Source organism: Melopsittacus undulatus (genome assembly GCF_012275295.1).
Source record: "Melopsittacus undulatus isolate bMelUnd1 chromosome W unlocalized genomic scaffold, bMelUnd1.mat.Z SUPER_W_unloc_4, whole genome shotgun sequence".
NCBI classification, from domain to species: domain Eukaryota; kingdom Metazoa; phylum Chordata; class Aves; order Psittaciformes; family Psittaculidae; genus Melopsittacus; species Melopsittacus undulatus.
The window spans coordinates 1,241,999-1,256,484 of NW_022993946.1; the positions used below are offsets into that span (position 1 = coordinate 1,241,999).

Genomic DNA, 14,486 nt, shown 5'->3' on the forward strand with positions numbered 1-14,486 from the left:
TGCTTTGGCAAAGGAGACGGCAGACCACGACTTCAGGAAAAATCCCCTACTGTCACATTACGTTCTTACTAAGATTTACTACATTAAGAACTCAAACCAATCACAAACCGGCCCCCAGCAGCTGCCTGATGCAAGGTGCTGAGGCAACACTGAGTTCAGTTTACAACAAAGATCTCTAATCAGCAAGAGAGAGACCCTGATATCAATCTGCTTGGGTCATTTATGACATACATGAATAAAAGCCATTTTCCAGCCTCATGCAGAACTCCGGCTAGGCCAACTTACTGCCCCAATGCCAGTTTTCAGGGCAAAACCAAACATGTTATTTTTTTTTTTTGATGCAAAATTCTACACTTACAATCTCATGAAAAGAAATCTGTATTTCCAGTAGGAAGCTGAGCAAGTCCCTAGCTTGCTTTACAGGACAGACCATGCATCTGCAGCCCACTCCTCCCCTCTATCCACCTATGCCCCCACACAAGCTCTGAAGCCCTGCCTGTGACCAAGGGCTGCATGGGAGTTGTGCCTGCACTTCAACACTGACAAAACCTGACTCACATCCCAGCCGCTTATGCAAAGACTTGCATTACCAGCAATGGAAATCCCCAAAGCTCTTTGCTCCCCAAAAGGAGTTGAAAGTGTTTCAGATTGCAATGCTAGTAAAAAGCAAGCATCAATGAACAAAACCAACACCGGGAGCCTGGGAGGAGAAGCCCAAAGGACCATGGGCTTCAATGCCTGTGCCCCTGGGTGATGCCCCATGCCAAGCCGGCACACCAAATTCCTGCTGTGGACAAAACAACCCACAACCCTGCTGCAAAAAGCAAATGCTGCGAGAGCGGGAGTTTCTCTGCACTAATACAGGCAGCAGCGTGTCATTCCATGACCAACCTCTGCCGTGGGAGGAGAAGGGCTCTCACCCTGTGGTACAAAAGGGGTGGACCCCAGAGAGCACGTTGGACATGGCTGGAACCAAACCCCTGCGTTCCCTAAATCTGGGTCCTTTGTAGCCTTTCTACAACCAGAGTACAAAATATAACACACACACATGCAAAATTTCAAGAAGGCTGAATTTGTGTCATTATCAATGCTGCAATAAAACATTGAAGCACGGAGATAACTGGAACTGAAGCCCTATTCCTGCATGCCTCACGTGCTGAGGTTTGTAAGAAATACAACCCTGAAATGACAGTGGGCTGATTATCTTCATGGAAACGCTGGCTCTGAAGTCACCCAGGGCTTTGCACATTCCATGCCCTGGGTGGGTGGCTCTGGACATACAGCCCAGCACTTGTTCGTATGGCACAGGAAGGCCCTACCAGTCCAACAAGTTTCAAGAAGAACTGAGAAATAAGGACTGTGATCCCTTTTCTGAAACTGGGAGAAGAGGGAGGAGAAAAGCAAAAGCTTTTTTTTAACCTCTGTGAGCTCCTAGAAGCAAAAACCAGGGGTCAAGCACCATTCTGCTTGGTGTTCAGTTTTAAACACTGCAGCAGAAATGCAATTTAGACAATGCAAGTGTGAGCATTCCCCCATAAAGAGACAAATCCTCTGCAGCAGCCTCTGCACGTTGCCACTCAGCAAGCGGTCCCAGGCATATAAGGAAATGGTTTTGACAACTGATATAATTCTTGCTGTACTGCTCTGCTCAGTCTAAGTCATGAGTAATCTGCTCCTGGTATGGGGATCTGCGGATTTACACCAGAAAGAATTATTCATATATGGCATGCATATTTCTACAGAACCCTTCAGTATGAACTCAATCTGAGCACCTGCCCTGAGCAGGCTCTGTGCAGCCATATAAGGCTGGCAGGGCCCAGCTGGGTGCCCCGCTGCTGCTGCTAACCCCAGAGAGAAGAAAAAGCTCCTCACTCAACAGCAGCAAAGCAGACACAGCATCTAATGTTGTCAGCCATGGAGGGCAACAGAAACATGGTCTTCAAACCACTTTGCTCTTGTGGCTGTGCCAGCACAAGCAACATTTCCCTAGTTAATGCATCCTTCCCATGGAAAGGCAAGAACAGAGAACAAGGAGTAGTTCCCTCTTGTAATTAGCTCTACAACTGGAAGGCAACAGCTCACATCCTTGCCCACAATGCACAAGCTCTCCAGGAGAGCCTGGTTGTAGCATGTTCAAGTGCAGAACTTGATCATTTCCTGCAGCACTTGGCCCACCACAGCACCATGATGGCTGAGCATCCTGCACTGCTGCTTGCCTTTGATGCTGGAGCTTCAGAGCCCAAACATGTAAAGCCTGTTTAATGTTAAAGCAATTGTCACTATTAAGGTCATATTGAAAGAAAACCACACAAGTGCCACTGCAGCTACTGCTCTCCCCATGCATCATCACAGGTAGGGCTGGGTCCCTCCGTGCAGAATAGCTCTAGCACTGCCACAGCCACTCTGCCTTCCCTAGTGAGCCTCTGACAGCAAGTGTGTGCCAAATCCCAGGCTTGGGCCTTTAGAAGTGTTGACAAAGGAAAGATAAATTAAAAGCAGCGTCTGGCTTGACAGGCAGGTACAACAGCATCTGAAAGTAGGAGGTCTAATGACAGAGTGCTTTTACCCTGAGTCACTGCTCCAGCTCACACTTCAGAGTTAACCAGAAACAGGGCAATTTGCTGCACCATGTCCTTTGGCCACTTGAGCTGGATCTCTGCTCAGTCCCCAGAGGACAAGAGCCTGCAAATTTTTTCTCTGTTAAGAAGACCAGAATGAAGTGAGCAGAAAGGCTTACTCAATATCACTCTCTGCAGGTCTGCACTGATGCCTCTGAAAGGGAAGCATAAAATTATTTGTGTCCTAGTTATTTAGCCAGTGGGAGACAACTCCAGTTCCCAGCATCCCTAGCACTGCTCAACAAACCTGCTCTGTAAATAACATGCAGCCTTTAAGCTGCTGCAAGTGGATGAAATAAAATGGGAGCTGATTCATATTATAACTGATACTTTCCCTCCTGAAGCACCTGCACCAACATTAAGCTTCTTAACCAGCACTGTCAAAACGCAGTATTTACATATCTTGTGCTGCTGGGCTCAACCTCATTTGCCAGGGTAAATGCTGGTGTCTCCCTGACACAACAGGGCAGCTGCTTCACCTCCAACATTCAGGCTCCCAGTTTTTACCCAGCTACTAGAAGCCCCATGCTGTGCCCCAGCAAAGTGCCTGTGCCGAGGCAATGCTCCTACTCTTAACATGACCCTTGAAATGGATCTGTGCACACACCACAATGCAGAAATAGGAAAGGATGCTACCAGGGTACTCGATAAAGTGAACTCCTGCCAGGGAATAAATAACCCTTTGGTTATTTGTCATTGTCCTAGGTTCAGCTATAGTAGTTATTTTTCTCCCTCTTAGTCGCTGGTGCAGTGCTGTGTTTTTAAATTTCAGACTAGGAACAACCCCAATAACACCAATGATTTTAGTTGTTGCTAAGTAATGTTTATTCTGACCAAGGACTTTCACAGTCTCATGCTTTTCTGGTGAGGAGGGGTACGGGAAGATGGGAGGAAGCAAAAAAAGGACACCTGACCCAAACTAGCCAAAGGCGTATTCCATACCACAGCATGTTATGCCCACTATATAAAGTGGGGGCAGTTACCTGGAAGGCCCAGATTGCTGCTTGGGTAAGGCTGGGTATTGCAAAGCAGGTGGTGAGCACTTGTATTCTCTCCCGTTGTTATTTCCCTTATCATTATTATTACTAGTGGTAGCAGTAGTAGTTTTGTATTATACCTTAGTTATTGGACAGTTCTCATCTCAACCTGTGGGAGTTACATTCTTTTGATTCCCCTCCCCATCCCTCCGGGAGAAGGGGGAGGAAGAAGGGGGGAGTGAGCAAGCAGCTGCATGGTTCTCTTGTTTACTGGCTGGGCTCATGGAAACATTCTGGGCCTCGGCCTATGACTACAGAGCCCTGTTCAACACTATCCAGCATCTTCAAAGAGAAAAAAATGTTTCTGGATCTGATTGCAAAGCAACAGACAGGGCAGCTACTCCAACTCCAAATACCAAAGCTCCACGAATCCTAGTAACAAGTACAGCAGCTAATCAAACCCCCACAGCAACAGACAGTGCAGCTCCTGGTGCTACTCAAACCCCAAGCACATTGGCTGCACAAACGCCGACTACACATACTACAGGCACTCCAACCACAGTGATAATCACTGCAGCTAAACCAGAGGACCAATTAATGCCAATCTGGGTTGACCCAGTATGCAAAAGCAAAAGAGAGGCACAAAAAGCAAGCTGTATAGCGATGAAAGATAAAGAAACCATGCACTTATGACATGAGAAAGCATCTGATCTGGAGTTATTATTAGGTGAATCAGAGGAAGAGGAAGAAGTGAATTCTCGACCCCAGACCTCAACTGAGCTGCGGAATATGCAAACCCCAAGCACATTGGCTGCACAAACGCCGACTACACATACTACAGGCACTCCAACCACAGAGGCACAAAGAGCAACCCATGAAGTGAAGAAAGATGAATGCACTTACTACACGGGACAACATCTGAACAAGAGTTATTGTTATGTGAATCAGAGGAAGAGGAAGAAGAAGAGGTGACTTCTCAACCCCAGACCTCAACTGAGCTACGGAATATGCAAAAAGATTTTACCCGTCAAACAGGGGAGCACATCCTCACCTGGTTGCTCTGATGCTGGGACAATGGTGCCAACAGTCATGAACTAGAAGGTAGGGAAGCTAAGCAGCTGGGATCACTTGCTAGGGAAGAGGGACCTGACAAAGCAATTGCAAAAGAGAAACGGTACCTCAGCCTTTGGAGCTGGCTCTTGGCAGCTGTGAAGGAAAGGTTTCCCTTCAAGGACAATGTTATGAGTCGTCCAGCCATCCGGACTATGACAGAGAAAGGCATTCAGTCTCTGAAGGAATCAGCCACTCTAGAAATGATCTATAACAGGCCGGATGCCAGGAATGCACTCATAGATCCAGATGAAGTTGAATGTACACGATCCATGTGGCAGAAATTTACAAGGAGTGCACCATCATCATATGCCCATGCATTAGCATCAATGACCTGGCATGACGTAGCACCACAAAAGTGGATGAAATGATTCGTCAACTCCAAGAGTTTTAAGACAATCAAAAATTCATAGAATAGTTAGGATTGGAAAGGACCTCAAGATCATCTAGTTCCAACCCCCCTGCCATGGGCAGGGACACCTCACGCTAAACCATATCACCCAAGGCTTCATCCAACCTGGTCTTGAACACTGCCAGGGATGGAGCATTCACTACCTCCCTGGGCAACCCATTCCAGTACCTCACCACCCTAACAGTAAAGAATTTCTTCCTCATATCCAATCTAAACCTCTGCTGTTTAGGTTTCAACCCATTACCCCTTGTCTTATCACTACAGTCCCTAATGAATAGTCCCTCCCCAGCATCCCTGTAGGCCCCCATCAGATACTGGAAGGCTGCTAAGAGGTCTCCACAATCTCATACCTTCCATCATTTCAGCTGTGGAAAAACTGTCCCAGGAGTTCTAAAAATAGAGAGATGACCTATCCGATCTACCCAGTTCCCCACATGTACAAACCCATGTCACAGCTATTAACAAAAGGTGTCCTACTGCTCGAGAGAGAAGATACAGGACATACAAATCACAGGCCACACTATGGTTTTACTAGTGGGATCACGGAAAGTGGAGACTAACAGTAGACTATCGTGGCCTGAATGAAGTCACACCACCATTGAGTGCTGCCGTACCAGACATGCTAGAACTTCAGTCTGAACCAGAGTCAAAGGCAGCCAAGTGGTATGCCACAACTGATATTGCCAATGCACTGTTCTCAATTCCTTTGGCAGCGGAGTGCAGGCCACAGTTCACTTTTACTTAGAGGGGCATCCAGTATACTTGGAACCAACTGCCCCAGGGGTGGAAACACTGCCCTACCATCTGCCATGGACTGATGCAGATTGCAGTGGAACAGGGGCAAGATCCAAAACACCTGCAATACATTGATGATATTATCGTGTGGGGTGATACAGCAGAAGAAGTCTTTGAGAAAGGGAGGAAAATAATCCAAATCCTGCTGAAAGCCGGTTTTGCCATAAAACTGAGTAAGGTCAAGGGACCTGCACAGGAGATTCAATTTTTGGGAATAAAATGGCAAGATGAATGTCACCAGATCCCCACAGATGTGATCAACAGGATAACAGCAATCTCTCCACCAACTAATAATAAAGAAACACAAGCTTTCTTGGGTGTTGTGGGGTTGTGGAGAATGCACATCCCAAATAACAGTCTGATTGTAAGCCCTCTCTATCATGTGACCCGTAAGAATGATTTTAAATGAAGCCCTAAGCAACAACAAGCCTTTGAGCAAATGAAACGAGAGATAGTTCATGCAGTAGCCCTTGGACCAGTCCAGACTGGGCAAGATGTGAAAAATGTGCTCTGTACTGCAGCTGGGGAGAATGGTCCTACCTAGAGCCTATGGCAGAAAGCTCCAGGGGATACTCAATGTGAACCCCTCAGCTTTTGGAGTCGGGGATACAGAGGATCTGAGCGCAGCTATACTGCTATTGAAACTGAGATACCTGCAGCCTGTGAATGGGTTCGAGCTGCTTCGGAAGTGATTGGCACTGAAGCACAGCTCCTCCTGGCACCCCGCTTACCCATGCTGGGCTGGATGTTCAAAGGCAGGATCTCCTCTACACATCATGCAACTGATTCTACATGGAGCAAGTGGGCTACACTAATTGCACAGTGAGCTCGAATAGGAAATCCCAGATGTCCAGGAATTCTAGAAAGTCATCATGGACTGGCCAGAGGACAAAGATTTTGGAATATCACCAGAGGAGGAGGTGGTGGGTGCTGAAGAGGCCCCACCATATAATGAGCTGTCAGAAAGTGAAAAGCAATATGCCTTGTTTACTGATGGGTCCTGCCGTATTGTGGGAAAGCATCGGAGATGGAAGGCAGCTGTATGGAGTACCCAGTGACAAGTTGCTGAAACTGCTGAAGGAGAGGGTGAATCGAGTCAGTTTGCAGAGATGAAAGCCATCTAGCTGGCCTTGGACATTGCTGAACAAGGAAAGTGGCCAGTAGTTTATCTCTATACTGACTCATGGATTGTAGTAAATGCCCTGTGGGGGTGGTCGCAGCAATGGAAGCAGAGCAACTGGCAGTGCAGAGGTAAACCCATCTGGGTTGCTGCACTGTGGCAAGATATCGCTGCCTGGGTGCAGAACCTGGTGGTGAGTGTACGCCACGTCGATAGTCATATACCCAAGACTCAGGCCACTGAGGAACATCAAAACAACCAACAAGTGGATAAAGCTGATAAGTTTAAAGTGGCTCAGATGGACTTAGATGGGCAACATAAGGGTGAATTATTTTAGGCCCAGTATGCCCATGACACTTCAGGCCATCAGAGCAGAGATGGAACATACAGATGGGCTCATGATCGAGGGATGGACTTAACAATGGACACTGTTTCCCAGGTTATTCACGACTGTGAAACATGTGCTGCAATTAAGCAAGCCAAGCAGTTAAAGCCTCTTTGGCATGGAGGACGATGGCTCAAGTACAAATATGGGGAGGCCTGGCAGATTGATTATATTGCACACCAACCAACCCACCAAGGCAAGCGCCATGTGCTTACCATGGTGGAAGTAACCACCAGATGGCTGGAAACATCTGCTGTGCCCCATGCCACTGCCCAGAACACTATCCTGGGCCTTGAGAAACAGATTTTATGGCGACACGGCACTCAGAGAGAACTGAGTTAAGACAGTGGGACCCATTTCCAGAACAACCTTATAGACACTTGGGCCAAAGTGCATGGCATTGAGTGGGTATATCACATCCCCTACCATGCACCAGCCTCTGGGAAAATCAAATGGTACAATGGGCTGTTATAAACTACACTGAGAACAATGGGTGGTGGGACTTCCTAACATTGGGATACACATTTACCAAAAGCCACCTGGTTGGTCAACACCAGAGGATCTGCAAAGAGGGCTGGCCCAGCCCAGTCAGAACTTTTACTTACTGCAGAGGGGGATAAGTTTCCTGTGGAGCACATAAAGAATTTTCTGGGGAAGACAGTCACGGTTATTCCTGCTTCAGGTAAAGGAAAACCCACTTGTGGGATTGCTTTTGTCAGGGACTCAGATATACTTGGTGGGTAATGTGGGAAGATGGGGAAGTCCCCCCTCAAGGGGATTTGATTTTAGGGGAAAACAGCCAATGAACTCAACTGTATGATTTTGCCTGCTATGTAGCACTTTTATAGCCCACCAACGAGATGTCTTCAGGTCACCAGCAACTGGCCCTGACGTCCCTCTGACCATCATTTCAAGAAAGAATGAACTTTGACGAAACCAGATGAGCTCAGTAGTTACCAGACGAATTCCATGGTGTCATTAGCAGGGAACGATCCAACACTGAACACAGCCTCTCCTGCTCTGAAAGACTGTTACAAGAGATGGAGCCCAACATCATGGACTGGATGAATTCAGCAGCTTTACAGGGATTGGTCCATGGACTAAGGAATGATATCTCTGTGTGTGTGTGTGGGTGCATATATATATTTTTTTTATATATATGAGACAAACGTGATGGTACATTGAAAAATGTCAGATCTAAGCATGAAGTGAGTGGTATGGAATAAGGGTTGGATACTGTCTTGGGTTCATCTATAGTAGTCATTTTTCTCCTTCTTAGTAGCTGGTGGAGTGCTTTGTTTTCAACTTTCAGCCTGGGAACAATGTTGATAACACCGATGTTTTTAGTTGTTGCTATGTAATGCTTACTCTGATCAAGGACTTTCTGAGTCTCATGCTCTGCCAGGGAGGAGGGGTAGCCAAGAGGAAGCAGAGACAGGACACCTGACCCAAACTAGCGAAAGGGTATTTCATACCACAGCATGGCATGCCCAGTATATAAAGCTAGGGGAGTTACCTGGAAAGGATAGATCACTGCTCAGGTCAGGCTGGGTATTGGTCGGCAGATGGTGAGTGGTTGTATTCTCTTCCCTTATCATTATTAATATTGGTGGCAGCAGTAGTGGTTTTGTGTTATACCTTAGTTACTGGACTGTTCTTATTTCAAGCTGTGGGAGTTACATTCTTTTGATTCTCCTCCCCATCCCTCCAGGAGCTGAGGGAAGAAGAACATGGGGAGTGACCATGCATCTGTGTGGTTCTCAGTTACTGGCTGGACTTAAACCATGACTGTCATCTTCCTCACGTTGTCAGTAAGACGACCTTAATCATAAGAGGAGTTGCTTTCATCAACATGTGTGGGATTGCGAGGGATGTGACAGAGCAAGCGACACAGCACTGCTGATGCTCAAAACCCTCAGCTTCAGCTCCAGGGGCTGGGAAGAAACCCCTGAGGGAAAGCTGAGAAACTGAAGCAAGATGAATGGAAGTCATGATGATTGTTTCCTGAGAAGAATACAGTGGATGTAGTGTTTAATTTTATTTATAGGTAATATTTGCACACAGCAACTATTTACTGGAAACTACCAATGCTGAGAAGGATTAAAAAAGCTGAAGGAGAGGAGGCAGATCTTAAGCCTGGATCAAAACAAGAATCTGGGAATGAAAGGCAGAAGTATGAACTTATTTATTCTTAAACTCAGACGTCATCTCAGTAACCTCACCTCAAGCCCTGTCAAAACCTGAACACCACAAATAAAACCCCAGAAGCAGTTATTCTGTGTCCTTGTCAGACCACGCTCAGAACCCAGTCTCTGGGTGAAGCAAGACTGGCTGAGTCTGACATAGATATGTCATTTGCAGCCAGAGGAGAAGGGAGGAGGAAACTCCTCCCTCCCACAGCATGCACCTGAGCCATCACTGTACTACTTGGTCCTTCCACAGCTCAGTGTAGAAAGCTTTAAAAATGTACAGTACTTGCAGAAAAGAATCTTGCAAAGCATCCCCCCATTGCTTGGCTGAGTCAGGTCTACGTGGTCGAAGTACTTCCTTTGAAGTGTGGCAGCCACTGAGAAATAAAGTGGACCCCATCAGCTGGCCAAGTACCAACACAGATTTGATTCTGTGATAACAGCCCACAGCAGCCTCCTGCCACATGAAATACTGTGATGGCTTGAAGGCATCAGGGGCGGCATCGCTATAGGAAGGTGAGTAAAGCAAACATATTACCTTTTTCCCCGTTTGTTTCTCCACCATGTCGTTGCTGAGAGAGAAATCTTCTGGCTGTGGTGTTTTAGAACATCCACCCTTGGGCATTGTTCTGCCTTCCTTACTTGATCTTCATTTATGCTGCCATAGCTTCATCATCAACTGCCTGTTTAGAGAGGAAAAGAGAAGTTAGGCAATCAAAAGGATCTTTCTAACTGGGGGGGGGAAAGGCAAGATGCTTCCCATGGGGATACCCCCCCAACTCTGGCAGAGCACCTCCAAATGCCACACACCACAGATCAGCTGGCTTCTGAACCTTCTGAATGAGAAGCAAGCTAGGACCTGCAGCAGCAAACACAACTTGTTTCATGAGCAAGGGATAGCCTAAAATGGATCATGCCCAGAGAGTGGCATCCCTCCTGCTCTTCATCTCCAGCATCACTCCAAGCCTACATAAAGCTTACTGCAGCTACAGCTTTATCCAGAGCGCAGGGACATGGGGATGAGTCTGTAGGGATGTGCCTGGGACAGCTCTACTCCCTCAGCCAGTTACACTGAATTCCCAGACACTCCCTGGACCAAAACACACATCCCTAAATTACAAAACCTACTTATAAAATGTACTTTTTGAACATGTCACCATTATGAGATTAGAAACTGCCAAGGGGTCCCAATGTTCCCAGAGTGGTTTGTCCTGGGCTTGTCACCCCGGCACCTTGGCCTAGGTAAGACAATTTGGAGAATAACAAAGCACTCCCTGCTCCTGCCATATGTTGCCTGGTTACAGAGCTGAAAAGACAACTGACATCTGAAATACAGCGAAGCATGAACTGCAACAGGGATCAGAAATACCAGCTGAAACCAAGGCAGGCCTCTTTCTGTGAACAAAAATATCTCCTCTCCTGAGATCAGAGGCTAAAAAGCATCTGTGCAACAGAATATCTCTGAGAAGTGACCCACATCAATCCCTACAGCAAAGGTCTCATACTTACACTGGAACAGCATAAATGGGCACCATTTGAAAACTGTCCCCAGCTAATTACCACCTGACAACACTAATCATTGCACCCATTAACTTCTTATAATAGTGGCTGATTTCTGCAGAGCTACAATAGCAGGAAATTGCCCAGGAACAAAGTCATGCAGTGCTCCATCACAAGATGGGAATTCTGTGGGCAGGGAGAAAGAAAACAGGTGAGGAGAGGAGTCAAAGCCTCCTGGCTGCTCAGGGCTGGGGGCAAGTCAGCGTGGAGCTGAAACCTTGTCCCAGGCAGCACTAGAGAGCCCAGCACCACCTCATCAGGTGCTGGGTCCCTCACCTGTGACGGCCAGGGCAGGACAGAGAGTTAAAGGCTGTAGGAATACTATCATGGTGCTTTCATCAGCCTTGTATTCTAAAAGTTCCCTGGAAATCCCTTCATAATTTAAATGTCTCATTTACTCTTCAGAGGCTTTAGGGCCTTTTGGGTTGGTTTGTATTGGGCATTTTTCTTAAAAAAAAAAAAATTCAGAGGCCCCAGCCCAGCCCTGCAGCAGCACAAATACCCAGATTAAAGCACAGGGCACAGACAGTGTTAAGACATTCCAAAGGTAGCATTTTCAGCAGGAGACTGTACTTTCCAAGGCATCTAATCCTCTACCCTAGCTCCCTTGCCTGGGCTATGGGATGGTTATCCATGTTTAGGAATGAAGGCTTTGGGGACTGAGGCCTCTTTGTGTCACCCTGCTTGACACAGGGATGGCAGTGCTGAGTTTTAGGACCCCAAGCCCTTTGCTTTTAGCTGCAAGAACAGGAAAGGACCTGAGCTGGCAAAGACATGAGCTGGCTAATCAGCCCTCCTCATCGCTGCAGCTAGTAAGCAAAAACAAAGGGGGAAGTGCAGAAAATTCAAATACCAACCCAGCATGTCCATACATAGCAAATGGGGAAAGAAAATCTGTTAGAGTGAGGGATGACTGCAAAAATCTGCATCTCCCAATTTCTGCTCTTGATCATGTGAAGGACCTGCAGCAAGCACCCAAGTTCAAACACCACAATGGCTGACAGAAAACAGCACCTTAAAAAGGCAGCATGGCTGTCCTCAGCACACTGGGGGCTGGAGCTGCAAAACCTGAAGTCAAGAGCAAGTGGCTCCTGTGCACACAGACAGGGGTTCACTGCCTATGAGATGTCACATTCTGCAGCAGCATAGCTTTCCTGGTGCTGGAGATGCTCCACCATGCATAGCTCTCGTGCCTGGGGTGTCCTCTCTGTACTGCACATCAACGGGGTCCCAGGAGCTGCAATTACTTCCCTCTAGAAGCAGCTTCAACCATTTACAGCCTCAAGAACCTCAATCTGTCAGCCATCATGAGCCAATTTCTGAAGTTTAAGGATTTTTTCCCCTTAGTTTCACCTACTGGTGCTCATTAAGGTGCAGATGAAGGAGAGCAAGTGCCTGGGCCTGGGAGGAGGCAGGAGTGCTGGGTCGCTGTGGAGGACACAGAGTCGGCCACCTGAACAGATTCACTTCAATATTCACTGCAAATCTAAGGAGTGGCAATTCAGACAACTTGTTGGGCCATAGAAATTTATTTGCACTTAGCAAAGGATATTAAAAACAAGCAGCTTCACTTATGGTCATTAACACAGGGACCAGCATGACCAGGACCAGGGCACATTCTGCTCCTGACCATGAACAGCCCCAAATGAAAACCACACCATTTTCAGTGCCTCATGGCCTGCATGCTGACAATTTATTCCCGATAAAACACTGTCCACTCCCAATGCCTTTGTGGCTGCTTGTAACTGGGGTAGGCACCTACTCACATAGAGCTTCAAAAACCTGTTTAACTAAGAAAAGGCCAAATTAATTCTGCAGACCTACTGTTCCTCTAGCTGACTCATTACAGTTGGAAAGTTGGCTGCCTCATGTAAACAGAGCACCTCCTGGTTAACAGCTTGGAGGAGTAGTGCATTTGCACACCAATTACCAACAAGTCAACACCAGACTCAACCTCGGCTCCTCAGCTCCCATCACCCTTCCTATTTTGTAAACAATTAACTAAGCTCCTTGAACTAAATGATTACACATCTGCTGCACAATAATAACTGGGAGACCAAGTGAGCTGAACAGAATATAATCCCTCATACTTGTTCAGGAAAACAAAGGAGACATTTACCTCTCTCTGGCCAACGACCAGCCTTGGTTGCGAACTCCAACTTCACTACCCATGCCAGCCCCTCGGCCAGGCTGGCAGCAGCCCCCCAAACGAGCACTGCACAGCTCCCACATCTTTCCCCCTGGCAAAGCAGCCATGGACAGAGGGAAGTCTGCCTTGGGACTCAGACAGCATGAATATGGCAGCTCCCACGAAACTGAGATGGCTGATTCCAGCCATGTCTGGCAGGGAAGGTTAGGTGGTCCCAGGCCCTGGAGTACTGTACACATGGCTTTGCCTCCAGAGAGGAAGCTGGAAAAGGGGACACAACACGCAGCCCTACAGCCCTTCACACTCCTGCCTGGGGTGGGGTCCTGCTGGCCACTGCCTCCCCACGGGTCCTGGGTTCAGCAGTACCAGTTATTTTTCTTACTATTAGTAGGTGGTGCAGTGCTGTGATTTTGACTTTCAGCCTGAGAACAATGCCGATCACACCAATGTTTTTAGTTGTTGCTAAGTAATGTTTACTCTGGCCAATGACTTTCTGAGTCTCATGCTTTGCCAGGGAGGAGGGGAAGCCAGAAGGAAGCTGAGACAGGACACCTGACCAAACTAACCAAAGGGTTATTCCATACCACAGCATGGCATGCCCAGTATACAAACTGGGGGCAGTTACCCGGAAGAAGTAGATCATTGCTCAGGTCGGTCTGGGTATTGGTGGGCAGGTGGTGAGTGGTTGTACTCTCTTCCCTAGTTATTTCCTTTTTCATTATTATTATTGGTGGTAGCAGTAGTGGGTTTGTGTTATACCTTATTTACTGGTCTGTTCTTATCTCAACCCATGGGAGTTACATTCTTTCCATTCTCCTCACCATCCCTCCAGGAGCAGAGGGAGAAAGGGGGGGAGTGAGTGAGTGGCTGTGTGATTCTGGATTGCCAGCTGAGCTTAAACCAGGACAGTTCTTTGTGGTGCCCAAAGAAGGGCACAAAGGGTTGAGATAACAACAGATCTGACCAGAGTTTGTCTAATTGTATTTGTGATAAGCATTCATTGTTTCAAATTAAGAGTCACTCATCACAATGCTGATTTATTGGCTCTCAAAGTTGTTGCTCTTGAACTTGCAGTTTCAGCATGTCGTACCTTACTTAAAGCCTGTATTTGCTGTTTTAGTGTTTCTTGGCTGAGGAGCAAAGGCTAAGGTTTTTGTTTCACTGTAATTTA

The 14,486-nt window shown here is 47.1% G+C and overlaps 1 protein-coding gene across 1 annotated transcript in view; it reads right to left on the reverse strand.

Annotated features, from left to right (window-relative positions):
* The window catches only part of LOC117438267 (ankyrin repeat domain-containing protein 11-like), a 181,786-nt gene that overhangs the window by 55,994 nt on the left and 111,306 nt on the right, over positions 1 to 14,486 (reverse strand). The window contains exon 3 of the mRNA XM_034073789.1: positions 10,145 to 10,289. Coding sequence (XP_033929680.1) covers positions 10,145 to 10,231 — 87 coding nt within the window. The 5' untranslated portion in view covers positions 10,232 to 10,289. The remainder of the gene's footprint in view (positions 1 to 10,144; positions 10,290 to 14,486) is intronic.